At 43.5% G+C, this 18,215-nt stretch overlaps 1 protein-coding gene across 3 annotated transcripts; it reads left to right on the forward strand.

The window, feature by feature from the left end:
• Positions 1 to 281: 281 nt before the first annotated feature.
• On the forward strand, positions 282 to 18,204 carry LOC124296755 (zinc finger protein GLIS3-like). 3 transcript variants are annotated; one of them, XM_046747094.1, is made up of 8 exons: positions 282 to 586; positions 678 to 887; positions 10,944 to 11,104; positions 12,693 to 13,586; positions 14,371 to 14,699; positions 14,838 to 14,999; positions 16,112 to 16,547; positions 17,605 to 18,204. In XM_046747094.1, exons 4-8 carry the CDS (start codon positions 12,698 to 12,700, stop codon positions 17,709 to 17,711), a joined length of 1,923 nt encoding a protein of 640 aa, XP_046603050.1. In that variant the 5' UTR covers positions 282 to 586; positions 678 to 887; positions 10,944 to 11,104; positions 12,693 to 12,697; the 3' UTR covers positions 17,712 to 18,204. The 3 variants fall into 3 exon arrangements, with proteins under 3 accessions (XP_046603050.1, XP_046603049.1, XP_046603048.1); XM_046747093.1 differs by lacking the exon at positions 10,944 to 11,104; XM_046747092.1 differs by lacking the exons at positions 282 to 586; positions 678 to 887; positions 10,944 to 11,104 and adding an exon at positions 920 to 2,860.
• Positions 18,205 to 18,215: the final 11 nt, after the last annotated feature.

Genomic DNA, 18,215 nt, shown 5'->3' on the forward strand with positions numbered 1-18,215 from the left:
ATACACGGCCTCTCCTGCTGGCGGATGGTTACTCACGACCACAACCAAGACCATTTAGCCAACCGCGTTGGAGGATGGAGGACGGACGCGCGCAACAAGTGGCCTAGCTCTGTCTCTCACCGATTATCATTCGGACCCGGTGCTGCTGACGGAGACGCGAGATGAGAGCTCGTCGCGGTCCGCGTGTTCCTATGTGTGAATGATATCTGCTGTTGGTCGGAACAACTCGACTACTAGGTATATAACCGTAGCTCGCTCAGCAACGCATCGAGCCATCGCTTCGTCGGGCCTATAGACGCCTGGTCGAACATATGTGTCCTTCGGTATCGACTGGGCTCTTCGTTCGGGAATCGACGATACGTGCGATGGCACGCTGTAATCTAACTACAATCGCCAATACGAATATCATCGCCGCGGAAGTTTCAACAGTGAATTTGCCATGGCATCAGGTAATTGTGATGAGAGTTCGCAGCACGCACAGTGAAACCTCGCGCTTCGTTTATCTCGTAAGTCAAGAGATACCTGGAACGAGAGAGAGAGGGACGAAGAGAGAGGCGCCCGACTATCTCTCACGGTACTCCAGTCTGTACGGATCTCAATGTACATCGTCGTCTTTTTTTTTTTTTGTCTTGTTTGTTTTTTATTTTATATATATATATATCTTATTCCTTCCGCAGCTGCACACTGGCAAACATACTCGTGTATTTGTAATTTGGATAACGTCACGGTACGCGGTGCCTAGCTCTGTCATTCTGTGGTCCAGACGAATTTCATTGTGATTCACAATTACATCTATACATATATAACCCACAAGCAACCTCACGCTGTAATCACGCTTATGCTCGTCGGCTCGTTTCCCATCACTGGGCTCAGGAAGAAGGCGTCGAGTACGTATTCAAAATACATTATATGTGTGTCTGTGCCTATATTCTCACCCGTAGCAACGGATGTCCGTGTGAAATCGCAAGAATCGTGTATGTATTGGTCATATTCGTCAAAATCAAGTCATCAAGACTTGTATGTACAACAGTACGTTAAGAGCAGCGTACACTTAACTCACAATCAGCTGACAAACTTCCCAAATATCTTCGAAGCGACCATGTCAAATTTGGGAAATAGAGTGGAACGAACATTCCTTCAGTATCACCCCTGACTATAGAATTGTAGGGCAAAAAGTTGAAAAATCATATAAACTGCACTGCGGAGACCTTTACCTGCTTCACGATATGCAGGACCAGCGAAGTAAAATTTTCTGTGGTATACAGTGCCAGTTTTCACTTCAATAATCAGGCTCGTGTAGAGGGTAAAAAAAATTTGCCAGTCTTTTTTATTAATAGTGCTAATGGTTATTTTCGAATATTGTTTTACATTCACAGTATTTTAAGTATTTCCGATTTCTAAGCTATAAAGTATTCCTCAATAACTACGGTTACATCGCCGGTTCTGACGATATGAGAACCAGAAACGAGGAATTTATTCATTTATGGATGTGCCGAAGCGCACGTTCGGAAAATAACACTGAGCGCGAGTACGCAAAACTTCAAATTCATGTTTTAAGATATCCAAATCTACATCATGGAAATATATCTGACGGTCAGAATGAAGCTGGTGAACGGAGCTGTACGTAATATGTTTGCGTATACCGAACCTAGAAACCTAGTGTTCTATATTTATACCAGCCCAGTCGTTATGCAGGACAGATTAAATTTCATCCTAACTTTTTCTTTTACAAGGGGAAACGCTGTACTTGATAAGGCTTATTATTACTCCAACGAATCAACATGAGAGCCCCTTCTGAACTTTTAAATCAGCGTTATCGTAATTTACGTTTGAAGAAGTGGATATATGTCGTTCTCGCTGATTACCCAAAACTTCATAATGTATACGTATCTACCGTGTGACCATATTTATTCTGTCAAGGTTTACAGCCAGGCAAAATCGTAGCAGAGCCTTGCTAACGTTAAGTTATAAAAAGAGCCTGGCTCGTGCGATCCAGTGGGTTTAGTCTAGAGTAAAATATGTTTAATGTATGTGCATGCCTATCGTACATGTAGCACAGCATACGGTGCATTCGAAGGTGGCAAGGTTCCTTTTTTTGTGATTCGGTTAATGACGGGCCTAGCTGACCAATGTGCGCATACAATATTGTACCGATGATTGAATATTATGACTTATATGAAAGTTTTCGGTAAGAAAGTGGACCCTCGGAAAGAAATCTCTCGTTGTGAACGCCGGTTTCAGCTCTCGATATTACTTTGTCTTTTTTATTCACGTAAACGGAGAAAGTACAGGTATGTTCATTGGCCGGTAGAAGACTCCTCGCAGCCGAGCGATTAGCTCTCTCGAAATATTACAGGTAAATGATCGTGCGAAAGTCAAAATTACAAAAAAAATCACGCGAATGATGGACAGCCCGATCCACAACGCTTGTCTAATCACCTATTATTATGCCGTGAATTAAAGTTGAATTTCTTAAACTACCTGCCGAAGCTACTGCTCCTTATAACTTGCGAAAGGTTGATGCTGTGATGACAAACAGGCTATTGCGTGCATTCTGCTTTTTCCAATTTATTTCAGGAATCTCTCCCAATTGCTTTCATATTCCTTTACCACACCAGAAATCATACATATAATTATGTTTATGTGTTGTAAAAGTTCTGGAACTTTCGTAATTCAATATTGTTCTCAATCGACTTTGACTCGCGTTGTGCAATCGTTACGCAAGATGGCTTCGTTGCAAATTATTCGTAGCCTTATCAGCTAGTAGCCATGATTTGTAGCAACGATATCAATCGCTGGTCCATACAAGGCCGATCGCATATGTCGGAGCTTTGTCGTACGCAGCAAAGTCGCCGACACGGTAAGTGTAATGAACCAACGAAGATACGCTAATCCAGTATGTATATACAATAGGCCCAAGTCAGCCAATGAACAGTAAGAGTTTGAAACGTGATCGGAGTATTATCGTGCGACAGGTTCGTAAATTCCCCTGCTAATTTCTATAGCTCTAAGGTATTACTCGGGCGATTTGAGCGCTCTTTTTTATGTGCCGTAAATTTTTTCTATGAATACAACACATGACGCAACGTAGGCGCAATATAATTGACTATAAAGACCAAGAATTGAACGGAAAATAAACTTGTTGTCGAGACTATAAGTTGCCCGGTATAATAAATTGCTTGTTTCTACTTCCGTAAAATTATATATGCGCCCAATTATTTCGAGACGATGATCGAGGTGGTGATTCATTCCTGCAATTTTGCAGTGAAAAAAAATAAATATATTATACAACCATTTATTATGGAAATTATGCCGGAAACAGGATAGTTTAGAACCAACTTGATCATCGAATGATTGACCTTAATTATTTTGTTTTTAATTTTCTTTTTACGATTGGTCGACTTTGCCACTTCAAAAATTTTCATCAATACCTATGTCTCTGTTTTGAACCGATTATACGTAAATGAAATGAATACTTGATTATGTTTCGGGTCCGATATTTTTGCAAAATTTACTATCCATAAGGAAACTAACATAATTTTCACGCATGTAAAAAAAGAGTGTTCCGATTTTATCTTCAAATCTCCTGGAAAAATAAATTTAGAATTGCAGCTCTGTATAAAAAACAAAATCGATCGTTTGCTAATCTAAAAAATAATCTGTGACAGTTCGAATCTAGCCTTGCGCGATCACTTGACATTGAATACCCCGTGTATTATTACCATCGAATTCAATGACAAACAATGCGCGTTCCTCCAAAAACATATATATGTAAAATATATATGCTGGCAGCCTTGTAATATGATGAAGTGTTAGCAATATTTTTATATTGTTTTATGTAAATTCCGGACTGTTGATAATACCCCGATGAATCAGTATTTGCACTTTGGCAAGATGAAAGACTATAGACATTTTAGCGAAAGTATTATTCTTCGTTTAACGTGACGACTAAAGAAATACCACGCACAGCCAAATCATCATCATTATTACTAGTGCTATCATCGTCGATCTTAAAATTATCTTCACTCGGTACAAAATACTGGAGTTCTGCACTATAAATCTGTGATAACCTGAAACGATGCACAACATGATACATTGTGGGTTTATTTTTCCGTAAATCGTTGTATTTGTTAAAATAACGATATTTTGACGGTAATAAATACTTGCTTATCAGCTCGTAAGCTATTATGAAACCAATCGTTCCTCATCGAGAGCCCGTGATGACTGACCGCGACACACATTGATCCGACAAATGGAACGACTTTTCTAAAAGTGCATTAAGTATGTATGTTTAAAGTTTGGAGAAAACTCGATGGAATATTTTTGACTCGGGTAGATCACTACGGTAAGATCGTAAATAAATGATACGATTAAGGAAAGAAATAAAGTAAGAACCGATTACACAACGAGATCGCAAAACCGGCGTAACAATCTGCGTCATCGATTCGAAAAGAAATCGGAGTTTACCAAAATCGACAAAATAAATAGACGAATAAAGAAAAAAAAAATAAATAAATAAAGAAAAAATAAAAAAAATCTCCCCGTCAAACGAAAGCTAGCTGATACATACGTTCTCTAAATATTCCGGTGCTCATATGCATACTGCGTATATTTCAACCGGGCAGGTGTCAGCAAGCTGTGAATCGTTAGAAACTTTTATTTCGCACTCTCCATCTCGCCTTCCGTCGACCGTCCGCCGTCTGCATTGAAATCACACACACGCCAGTGATCGTGAAGAAGTGTGAAGCGTACGTCCGGAAGTTATCAGAGTGTGAACGCCCTTCGAATTCGGATGTGCGTCGACTGTGTTCCTCTGAACTCTCTTAAGTGCCGTTCAAAGTTCCAATTATACTGGTAATTGGAGGGCATGACGCTCCCGTTTGTATCAGTCTACTAGTTTGAATAATACACACCGAGCAGCGGTGTAAGAAACGTCGAGAAACCTAATTTCACAGCCCAGAAACGAGGATGATGTTGCCGTGGATGGATGATCAAGGAAACGGCGACGCAACGACGAACCGGTCCTAACGGTAGTGCGGGACCCCAGGCAACATGTCAGGGGACTTTAAGGAGGCCGAGGATAACAATAATTCTGCATTTAGAGATTCACGCCGGTGTACCACAAGCTCTGACAACCAGGTCGCGCTGTCGTTCTGTCAATGAGAAAGTAATTCTCAACTTTGTACGACGCGATATCGTTATACGAGCGATTATAGAACGGAGTCTAATCGCGTTTCCTTGCTGGGTGGGGGTACAGCTTGAACGGTCTAAACTCGTACCTATTTTTAAAAGTTTTTTTTAAAAGAAAATGCAAACACTTGGAAAAATTTGAGTTTGAAGGCTTATTTATTTATACTTTCAAGCATATTCCAAAAATTTTTCATTCAAATTAATAACAGAACGGCGTCATGGCGCAGATTCCTCGCTCAATCTTTATTCGGACGACCTGAAATTTTGATACAATCTTTAAAACATGTTTATCGATCCGACCGCGTGGCTGAATCTTCAAATTTCAATCCCTACATTTTTTTGTATATTTTTTTCAACAACTTTATGGTTTAAACATGAAATTTGTGGTTCATAAGCGTATACATTTGAAACTGTAATGTTTTTTTAATGTTTGGGCTACGAGCTCGAACCTAAAAAGTTGTTTTAAACTCAACATTTTTTTTTCATTTGTTACAAGTTGGACAGTGATGTCAGGAGGTGCGCCACCGCAAAAGCCCTCGAGTTCGGAGTTGATCACTACTTATATACGCCATGCCGCCATTTTGTTATTAATTTCAATGAAAAAATTCTACAACATTCTTGAAATTGTAAATAACAAAGCCCTCAAACACAAATTGCTCTGACTATTCTCATTCTCTTTAAAAAAAAACTCCTAAAAACAGGTATGATTTTAAACCGTCCAAGCTGTACCCTCCTCCCATAAATGATGACCGTCTTTATGCACCTTCAGCTTAATGAAGCATGTTCAGCGCTTCTATGTCTGTGATGAAAAAATTTGCTCTTGCATCAGAACCAATCTACATATTTGTGAATGACCTGCGGATCGATCGAGGACAACAAGTCTCACAAACGGCATTCAACGCGAATGACATTTACGTTGAATTTCATCGATAATAAGCAGAGATGCGCAATGTATCAGTGTCCTTTGGCAACGTGTTTTTCTCTATATTATTTTTATTCGTATAATTATTCCCTGAAACTGCTGTTATCAATCAAATACGGCAAATCACTTGGTCGTTATGTTTTTCAAAAGCTCGCGAGTTTAACGTACGCGAGTGGATGCCTAGTTTCTTGGTTGATTAACTGCGGTAATAAATACGCAAGTTTGACAAAGTCCATTAATTACGCAAACCACCTGATACATCAAACGGTCCGTGTTCTAAAATCTTACATTATTTTTATTATCTTTCTTGTCTCGAAAAGGTGTTCATAGTTGTTGAGGATGTTCGGTCTTGGCGCCGTGCTCGGAGTGGAAAGCAGCACGCGTACGTTAGACGAAATTTGGTCTGCCTACAACTAGGCGCGGCTCACACTGATACTGTCCGTTTTTACATGCCGGAATTGTAATTCATTTTGCTTTACCAAAATAAAAAATTTCTCGGTCATGTTCCTAGATATCGTAGCGTAAATTCTTGTTAAAGGTATTCCAAAAGTTACGCGCTTCGCATATTTGCGACAGACAAGTACGTTGCCATGCCTCATTATTTTTATAGATGAAAATTTTCTACTAACATGTTACAATTGCATTTCAACTCGACCAAGATCGGCAGTTACAAGTATACAAGGATATTCACTTTGTGTGGAGCCTTGAACTTTCCGGTTGTACGTGAGTGAAATAACTGCCGGTACAAAATTTGATTCTCATAGGTTTCAGTTAGGTCGATAGTGCCTACACTAATAACTAAATAAATTACATATAATATAATTTTTTTCTCTACAACTATTTACTCACAATCGATTGAGAAATATACACAAGGTGTTGACTTTCAAATCACCCAAGCAAATTCTCCTCATTCGTTCCATAAACGTAGAACGAATTGCGCGGCTCGAGACTTATTAGCATACGTGATAAAGTGTTTTGTTCCAATACTTGAACCACTGTTTTCTTCGCACTTGTGTACTTGTTTGTTTTTTTTTTTTATTTTTTCCTTCTTTTCCTCTTTTGCGAAGCATGGATATTAACAAGAAACTTCGGCTCGGTCTGCGCACGTGATACGTCAGGATTCAGGAAAATATTTATCAATCGAACGTATCGCCGAGTGCAGGTCCGTCTTGAGAGATGGAAAAAAATTGTAGTTTCAGTCGCGTTGTCAGCCGGGCATAAATCTGTATTTTTTTCTCCATATTTACCTCCTCGTCTCTCCTCATTTTAAATCTCGGGTAAACGTATGCGTCTACGTCTCTCCACTCTCCGTTTCTCGAATCCATATCCTTCTCTCTTTCTCCTCGTCGCGTAGAAGTGCAGCATTATTTCACGAAACACGTGCACGCAGATACGAGTCCCCAGTATGAACGAGTATGACAGGTGCCTCGAGGAAAAAAGAGGAAAAAATAAAAAAAAAAAAAGCAAGAGAGAAAGTGTAAAAAAAAAGTAACAAGAAAAAAGCCGGGACAGGGGCGAGTAAGCTGGTGAACCAGGGGCGAAGAAGAAGGAGGGACAGAGCAGCGTAACATAAGCATTGCAGAGGGCTGGCAAGCCACATGTGTCACTCGGTTGATCATTTACTTACCATATGACATATATATCTGCCCGAGGAATAGTCGTGTGGAGAACGACCTACCACCACAATCACCAAAATATTATTATTGCTCGCGTAGATATATGTATACACACAATATAATCTTCTATAACGCGTCGTACGTAAGCCTTGGGAATTACTGTCAGATTTTATTCCAAATGTTATTATATCCCACCTAGAATCATGCATGTAAGAAAACATTTTTTATTTAAAAATTTAACTGTAGAATTTCGACCGTATATGAATGGCTCGTTATGCATTAATTATGCGTAATATTGAGATGTCCAAAGTTTGCCTTCCGAGCAACGTGCCGTGCTTTCGTAATTACATTCCTCGATCGTGTCTAAATAATTCACTGTTAATTTGAATCGATTACTTCGACGTATATATCCAAACGACTTTCACTCGTTGGGATCAGTAATTTTAAGATAATTATATACTTCTTTATGCATGCATATGCGTGTAACGCCGTTTACGCAATTATAGAAACCTCTCGCATTTAGTCAACCGTTGTTTGACTTTTGCCTTGCTTTTTCGATCTTTGCAATTTGTCCTCACGCAACTTTGTATGTGGCGCGAATGAATACAAATTGATGTTAGTATTTTTGATAGTTTAACACATCCGCCTAAAGACACGCCATTTTTCGTTTATTCATAAACATGGTTTTTTTTTTTTTTTTTTAATTCTCAACAACGTCAAAAATATTTACACCTGTGTTTTCGTTTCATCTTTTTTTAATCCGCTTAGCCTTGTTTTTTTTTTTTTTTTTTTTTTTTTTACTAACATTTGTTTCCTCCTCCATCGGACCGTGAAGTAATTTATTAAATACCAAGTAATAAACAGTATATTAACGCCTAGGTGTGAAATATTATTCTTCGGTATAGGATATAGAAACGAGTAACCGTTAATTTCATAAAACGGTTCGAAGGCCACAAAATCTTGGCAGGTTTAATTTTTTTGCAACCTTATTGTCACGGGGAATGCGGAAAAAAACATACCTCAAGGAATTAGCGATAAAATCCACTTGTAATAAATGCGAACCCTGAATCCGCTAATTTCTATACTAATCACAAATTTATCATATACCCGGTAGATATTTATTTTTCTTGGTTTTGGACGCCTCGGGACAAACCGCAAAACAGCAACGGTTACGATGTAAAATGAGAAAGGCTTCGAAAATACTCTCAGCTGTGGGTACTTTCAAGTATCGAAGAAACACTTCCACAAATTTTAACATTCATTCGCAAGTCAGACACATCGAGACGTGATTCAGCGTACAATTGCCATGATATCAGCTCCGCTTGTACGGTGCGTGGATTTTACAAGTTGAGAAATAATGAATATTCATCAACCAGTGAAACAACAATGTCTGCAAACATCGCCAAGCTGGAAATATGGAAAAATTTACACATAACTTGAGTACCAACATGCTTCGTCTCGTTGGAAGTTTCTTGCACGATCCGATCGCACACCTTAAGATTACGTAGAACGATTTAGCTGAGCCTCGGATGACGTCTAGAGATTGTTACAAACGTGAAAGGCAACGTGACCGTGCAACGAGATGAATTCATATCCGTGCCAAACATACTTTGTAGTCGTTTAAAACCCTGCTGAAATTCAATCCAGGTCTGTGCCAAGTTGAAACACAATATTCACACGTAAAATATCGCATTCTCGCCGCGTGTAAATGTTCGAAAGATGTCTGGAACAGAGCTTCGAAAACTAACAAGTCCCTCTTAACTCGATCGAGTTTTTTCCCTTTTTTCCTCCTTTCCGTAACTGAGCCCATTTCGGTCTAGTCGGGTCGACACGGGGCCTGAACCATGGGGCTGAAATCGTCAGGAGTTTACAATTTGCGGACCCGTCTACGTAACGTCGCGTAACGAAGGTCCGGGGGAGGTCCCGGTGATTCTTGGCGATGTAAATCTCGCCTCCGTGAAGGAATTAGGTTCACCGTGTTTCTTGACACCATGCACACTCCGCCTACGAGGGAGAAAAGCTCCGGCTACCGAAACGATCTTCCTCCACCGGTCGTGGCACATGTAGACGTGTACGTATATTATTTCATTTCACAAGTCCGTTAACGCGGGGTGCGGTACGTCGTGCAGCCCGTCGACGAATTTGACAGGGGGCAAAAAACTAAGCACAGTATATATGGCACACGCTCGGTATCCCATCCCCTGGTGTATTGGTGGCACATTAACGAACGCGGTTTACCATGTTTGTGAATACCGCCGCAGAAAAAGCAACCGAACCGGGCGGAATTTATGCCGCTCGAAATAATCGCATCAACGGTTAATGTAATTTAGGCATGACGCAGCCCGCTAGTTGACGGTTTAACCCGAACCCAATTACGGAAACGAAATGATAGAGACGTGCCCCTTCGGTTTTAATTCGAAACTCGGATTCCCTTTCTTACGACACGCCTGAATTACGATACATAGGCGACATGGCGACTGAAGAACAATCTCACGCATGCTTCGTATCCATCCTTCGAATCTATAATTCTCTATCGCGCGTATGTAAATCCGACACGAAAGCGCAGGTGAAAGGGGGTTTCTTCCCTGACGGACGCGACGAATCGTCGAATCGGCAACTCGACCCGACGTTGAAGCATAAAACAGGTTTGCCGAAGGCGTCCATCACGATCGTGTCTGGTTGGAATTTGCGTCGAGGGTGCGGGCGCGACGGGATATGTCTTTGTAGGCTTATTCCCCCGACCACGCGACACACGTTGGCAGCATCCACCCAGAGGCGAGCCGCGGCGTGCAAGAAACTAAGAAACGTCGCTGCGCTCGAGGGGCGCGTATTTATAATGCATCCGTACAATGCGAGTGACGAGAGGGCAGCGTTGCTATCGTACACGATGGACCGCAGCCAGCTCGGTACACTGACGCGTGTACGGCAGCTGGTGCACCGGTTTTTTGCCGCACGACTCTAACCCGCGGCTCGAGCCCGAACCTGCGCATACGAATCGGAGCAAAGGCGTTCCTCGACTCCCTTCGACTCGGCTTTCTCTCGCCTAAAAAGCTCCGCTCCTTGCTGCACCAGCCCAAGGTCCAAGGCTCGCACCCTTTCCAGTAGGTATATGTCGTGAAATCCGTGAGCGCGCCCCGCGGGCTCATAGTCGTCGGTTTTGTCCGGGATGCATCGGCTGGACTGGATGCGATTTGCTCTTTTTTTTTGTAACGCAGGTTCGGACGAAGGAAGGAAGGTGAGAATTGACTGATCGGTAAGGTCCTGCATCTTGAACGAGAGGGACGAGTGCGAGGCTTCGTGCAGTCCGGAAGGTAGCGAACGACACGTGCGTGCCAAGTGCATCATCTGCGGGGTGTCCGGCGATTGAGCGTATCTCGTACGTATATGCGTTATGGCCGAAACGCTATTGACTGAGAAAAGACATGGGGGGGGGGGGGGGGGGAGTCGTTAGCGATTTTGCCTGTCTAGGTCGGTAGGTCAGGTCAAGTCGTATCTTATTGGATTCGAGACATAGGCATATAGTCGCTTTTGGAGCGGGCAACTTTGCAGATAAGTTTGCCGGGAGGAACGAACTGTTTGCAATATGAACTCAATTAGTTGTTCGCTTCTAGCGAGAGAATTAAGTTTCGGTTACTGATAACGAAAAGAAAATTCTATTTACGTAGCGATTCTCCTTGTCTATGAAATCACAATATATTCACCGTCAATCAATTTTATCCACCTGGAATGAATTTTTTCATCGAATCATTATATACAAGTATGAAATAAGGATGTACACTGTACAGGCAATCGTTATTAAATTCATGTATAAGTTCGTCGTGTAATTACTGAGATTGAAAGTTTATTTGTTTATCACACGTTTGATTACGAAAGATAAAGCGTGGCGATATTGGCGTAGTTATCGTCTCTCCGATGACGTCTATATTAATGTTTATAAGACGTGGCAAGAAATTCTCGAAAAATTGTGGCGGTTGCACACCAACGTCCCGCCGTTATCGTATAGTCTGCATATTCCGGGAAGGCAAAGTACTCGTTGGATAAAAATATCAACCGCCAACCTGAATAACAAATGATTAAATGTTTTAATATTACAATCAAACGATATTGCCATTGCTGTAAAATAAATTTAAGAAATAATCTTCAAATTTCAAGTATCAGGTACACTTCCGAAACTCTTATACCTAACACAAGCTTTTATAAGCAGTAAAAACCGCGTGTACAAGCACATCGCATGCCTGGAAAATTAGCTCATCCGCATGTCGTATCTGGACCGCCCCTCTCCCTCAAGGCACTCGGGTCACGGAGCGAAGCGTGTTCGTTGTCACATCCATTGAATGTCGTGAGACGACAATTGACGATCGGGTACAGTTCCCGGCGAAGGCACCAGACATTCGTTCGCGTTGTCGTAAGCCAGGGTGTAACGTGGGGCACCGAGAAGAAAGGGCGAGGGTGGGAGGGGAGGGGTGGGGGCGGGGGCGCAAGAAAGCCAAGATGATGGACGACCGCGCAGATGTCAGTCGCGCGGTCCGAGCGATAACGATGAGCCGACCCGGAGCAAGCCAGAGAGCACGCATGGCACGGAGGCGTCGGGACGAACCCCCGTGGCGAACGTGCCTCGGACAGAGCGCCGAGATGGATGCTGCGGCGTCGAACTCGAGCCACGCGAGTGGGCGGCGCCGGCGGTTGCGTCGTCGCTCGTTTCGCCCGAACCCTTCGGGCAGCGGTGCTGGAAGTGGGGGTGGAGGGGCCTCTCTTAGCATAGGGGAAAAACGATGCAACTTCTTGCGGCGTCTCGGCCGCGAGTCTTCTTCGTCCTGAGTCCCGTCAGTTACCCTCCGGCCGCCCTAGCGCGTACACATATATTGTAATAACCGAAACGCCTCGAGCCCGCGGGTCATGATTTCCGACTGAATTTTCCCCGCGACACCGACCACGTATCGCAAATAAACGTTCCACTACCCTAGGCGTGATGCACCTGGAAAAGTACGCCAGTACCGGCGACGAGGAGCACCGTCATCCCCTCGGCAACGCCGCTCAGGAAGACTTCCAACGATCCAACGGCTCTCTCGCGAGCCAGACCTGCTGGGGTTCCTCCGTCAGCGAGGCCAGCAGCCTCTCCCCCCTTCTCCTGAGCCCTCGGGACCCCGGTGACTGGGAACAGTACGGCACCACCCTCCAGTACACCTGCTTTCCCTATCCACCGAACTCCGCCGCTCCTCCGAGACCGGACAGCGCGGCCGCCGACGCGATGCCGACCTGGTGCTGCCTCTACGGGGAGGCCGACGACGCCGCCGCCGCCGACGCGTCGTCTTCGTCTCGGCACAAGCTACCCTCGATGGGAACCGCGTTCTCCAGGTCCTTTTACCCCCCGAACACCACCGCCGACTGCGCGACGAGCTTCGGTTCGCAACTTTACGGTAGCCAGCAGCAGAGCCTCGCCAATGTCACGGACGAGTTCGACCTGAGCCTTATTCGCGGCGACCCCACCTCCCTCTTCGCCGGAAACGGATCGCCGCCCTGCCCGACTCCCTATCTGGACGACCTCCAGGAGGAGCTGGATCCCTTTGCCGGATTTAACAACTCCTGTTACGCGGTTGGACACCTCGTGTCCTCACCACCGACACCCGCGTCTCATGGATCGACGACGTCGACGTCGCCTTACTACCGGAACAGGGGACAACTCAACGGAACTTCCGCCGCCTCCACCTGCCTCCTCGACGAACCGTTGATCGAGAATAGCAACCAAGTCGTCCTGCCGCAGGACGAGGGACTCCTTCTCGCTAACGACCGTGAGTCCATGTTCACCTCGACGTCGCCCACGATTCCGGAAACGATCAAGTTGGAGGCTCCGACTGTCGGTAGGTAGACCGAAACTCGATTTTACTTATTGACTTGTTTTTGTAATATGATTTATCGTACAGCATTTTTGTACCGTTCTTGAAAACCGCTGGCGAAAATTGAAACCCACGATTTCTCTTATCTTGCACGCATACTCGTTATGATAGTCGTAGTGTTATGGGATTCGCTCGGTGCGCGCAACTGGTTCGTCTCGAGAAACAAACATAGCTTGATCGTTTAGGTTTCGCCAGCGCGAAAACTATATAACACTACTCGATATCGCTTCGGACGTCACGACTGTCGTAGATATAGCGAATAAATTGCATCACGTGAGCTCGATTATCTCACCAAACGTTAAACTTTGACTCGGTGATCGGCCAAACATCTAGTTTACTTGAAATACCAAACAGCAGCACTGCCGTCAGACGGTAAGATGTTTGTAACCCATATTCTACCAAGGGTACAGTAAATACGCATAGTATATGCGATACAAAAAAATACCTTCATATTATTCGACAAAAAAAAAAAAAAAAGAATTTCACTGATTCAATCAAATTGAATAAAATAAATCATCGGAGGTTTATTGATAATTTTAAGAAATTTGACTATAGATACATCGAATTAGGAACAAAACTTAATAACGTTCTAAACTTCGATTTTCGCGGGTATCCTGACGTAGGAAACAAAATTTGGAGAAAAAAGTCCCCCCATTTCTTCATCTGACGACGAAGCATGTATACAGGTGAATACCAATTGGTGGCAATATCAATTCGGAGCTAGATGAGAATCGTGTTTTGTCCACAGGCTGTTCCGTAACAGAGGATTCCTCATTCGGGCCGACTTACCAGTGTCGGTGGATAGACTGCGGATGTGCTTTTCCGGAACAGGCGAGTTTGGTGCGGCACATTGAGAGGCGGCACGTCGAGTCATCGTCGTCGGGAGCTCACAGTCACAGCAAAAGAATTCAACGGGATTCAACGTCTGGCGAATCCGGCGCCATGGTGCCAAACGCACCTCAGGACGAGTTCGCCTGTCTCTGGGAAGGATGTCCGCGAGCCAGGCCCTTCAACGCGAGGTACAAGCTTCTCATCCACATGCGGGTGCATAGCGGAGAAAAGCCCAACAAGTGTCCGGTGAGTACCCACTTCCGCTCATTTCTGTCGCCGGATTTGAAAACTGGTCCAGCGTGCCGCCGTTCGCTCGGCGCGGCTGACCGAATCGCGAGGAATTAGCATCGTTGTGACGGTACGGTAACTGGTGCAACGATTCAGTTCGCAGGCTGCAAAAAGGCGTTCTCGAGGCTGGAGAATTTGAAAATTCACCAAAGATCGCACACCGGTGAAAGGCCCTACGCCTGCCAGCACAGAGGCTGCTCGAAGGCCTTTAGCAACAGCAGTGACCGCGCGAAACATCAGAGAACGCATTACGACACGGTAAGAAATTCACCTTGCACATTTTTCTTTCCTTGTTATTCATTCGCGGCTAAGACTGCGGAATATACAACCCGTTTTGAAGGCGCGGTGATCTTGCATAAGGTCCCAAAACCAGTACGGGGCCCGTGTTACAATATAAATCCATGTTCGATAAAAAAAAAAAAAAATTATAAAAAAACATACACATTAATTATGTGCTTCTCGTTTTTCGGTATCCTCAATGTCAAACTTTTATCGAAGCTTGTTGGGTCCCGAAACTCGTCTCATACTCGATATTCGTTACGTTCCTGTGGGTGTTCATCAGGACGATTAAACGAATTCTTTGAATTTTAAAAACGTTACAATTATTGAAAGTCTTTCGAAGCACAAATTATGGCACGTGATTTGATCATCCGAAAATCTTATTTGTCGTTTGACGTACAGAAATTCTCGCATATACCTTGAAAAAAAAAAAAGTTCTTGACGTCTCATTGAATTTGGATAAAATGAACCTGGGGCTTGAGGAAGTGAGAAAAAAAACGTGTTTCGAAGATATTTGCATACGCGGACATATCGCAGGTTAAAAAACAAATATCAGAGTATGCGGTATAATGAACCATCGTTGTAACATTTGTCATACTGGTGACTGCTTTTGGTGGTGACTGAATTTAATGTGGCTTCAGGAGCCTAAGACGTTTTGATTCGAATAAAATTATTTACTTTGACGAAGCTGACGACACACTGATAATGTTAGCATTATAAAATGTTAATTCTGTAATTCAAGACTACGCTGATTATTTCAAAATAAATTCATGTTAACCAACAGCTTAATGAAATAATCACACGGTCTATGCCATACCGATTTACCATACTTTCCAGATATTTCGTATTTTTATCGTTCCCTAACGGAGTCGGGTGACAACCTTTTAAGCAACTCGAATCATTGCGGCGTATCGATTACCTTCTGAATATTAGCGCGCCGTTTACGCGTGGCGAAAAAAGTGGCAAAATATAAAGACAAACAAGAGTACCAGCTTTGCTCTGGGCGTCAATAATTTGAAAATTGCTTGTCGCTGCACATCCTGTCTGCCATGCGAGGTCAAAGCTATTAGGAATCACGTTAATCCTTTCAGAAACCGTATGCGTGCCAGGTGAGCGGTTGCGGAAAGCGATACACCGATCCGTCCAGCCTTCGTAAACACGTCAAGAACCACGCGGAACCCGGTCCAGGGTCGTCGGGTCCCGGAAGCAGAGGATCGAGCAACGGGATGTCGTGCAAGGCCTCTTCGACGCGTCTAAACTCCGGTCCAGCAGCGCAACGGCTTCAGCAAAAGACGTCGTCGATTGGGGCGGACGTCGCTGCAACGGGGACCACCTTCCGTCCACGGTTGGGATCCGATCTCGATCTCGGGATTCACTACGAGGACGAAGAGCTGCTCCTCTCGACTGTATGCGGCGAGGATCGCGTCCCAACCCCTTTGGACGAACGCCACGAGTACATTCCCTTCGAGTCCGTGCGCCGTTTTCTTATCGGAGACGCAACCCACGTAGAGGTCACCGACGCCACGGGTAAGAATCAATCAGTAATATTATTTCTTTACCGCAGGATGATCAACGATAGTAAATATACTACGATTCGTACTACGTTGAATTTTCCCTACCTTCGAGGTAAAATTTGTTAAATTTTCATTCCTGAAGTGAGTTCATTTCGTATTGCATGAGTGATATAAGCTGCGAAGTCAGGAGAATAATTAACCCGAGGGAAAACCCTTTTAACCACTCTTTCGTATCAAATACCCCTGTGAGGAATCACCTTTGGAGTGATGGGAGTGAAGTACCTCACGGGTTTGGCGCCACGATATTATCTCGATGATCCAGATGCATCGCGTAGTCGACTGCAGAACTCGTACTCGTTACACGTATAGTGTACAGCAATGCACGTAGTGCAGCGTACACCTATACCAATGTACGAACGGAGGGTCGAAATACAGAGAAAAGCCGACGATTTCTTTGGTTCGTGCAAGCGACGTGAAAGATAAGCCACGCAAGTCGTAACAATAAACACGAATAGTCGATGGCGGAGTTGGGGGGGGGATGCATCGCGGGCTAAGGGGGAGAAGTGCACGTGCGGTGTTACGTGCATGCAGCTTCTGTCCGTTCGGTGCGTTTGCCCATATAACTGAAAAATAATCGTTCTAAAACTAACGACAACGCGATAATAATAACCGCGTCTGGACGAGCGTCCATCTTGAATCTCAGAGGAGGTGTCGCGCACCCCACACAGAGAGTTAAAATAATATTCCTTTCTTTTTTGACTGTGCATGAAAGCACGCGCCATAAGTTGCCACGTGCTACACACGCGCCCAACTTACCGACCAATGAATCTCGGTATTTCATAAATACACTCTCTGCAACATGGATTAGGCTGGTTTCCCAATAATACATCAAGTTTCTTTCTTTCACATTTTTCTCCTTTTCTTTTCTTTTTTCCTCTCAGCTATTTTTTTCCCCCCGCACCGCACTTCTTGTACGTATTTGGTATTTACGTCGGTGATACCCAAGCTGGCGCGACGTACCCGTTAACGGAGTATGATAAATTGATGGTTTGAAAATTACGTGTTTCCAGTTTATGCGGAAGGCGATGTCTCTGACTTTCAAGAACTGGGATCCGATATCGAGCAACAGTTTCTGGAGCTGAGTAATTTGGACGAATCGGTATTTATCGGAGGTTAATCGATTTTTTCTATGATAGGCGAGGCGATGTAGGATACAGCGTATGTTAATGTTAGGTATGGGTATGTAACGATGACCAAAAAACAAATGTGCCAATAATACATTATGATCTCAATGCTCAAACGATCAAATTATATAAAGTAAATTTATATTAGAGTTTAAGAATGTTGTGAGAATTATTTTAAAGCACACTGTAAGTGCGATATGTGGATACTCGATTGAAACGTGTACTGTACATTATGCTGTATCGCACAGTGGACCAATATTACGCGTGATTTTACCAAAGTACTTCCCATTAAAAGAATATATTAGAACGAATTTATCTCGAGAAGATTAATTTTTATACATTCATATTTCACGTAAGAAAAACACGTGAGAAAAAAAAAATTGTTTCTGTATATATAGACGTGTATGCCGATATACTATTTTGTATATATAAACTTGTACATAAGATAACGGAAATTTTGTAAATATATGATAACTTTTTTTATCACCGGCAATTGT

Source organism: Neodiprion virginianus, chromosome 1, assembly GCF_021901495.1.
Source record: "Neodiprion virginianus isolate iyNeoVirg1 chromosome 1, iyNeoVirg1.1, whole genome shotgun sequence".
In the NCBI taxonomy this organism is placed as follows: domain Eukaryota; kingdom Metazoa; phylum Arthropoda; class Insecta; order Hymenoptera; family Diprionidae; genus Neodiprion; species Neodiprion virginianus.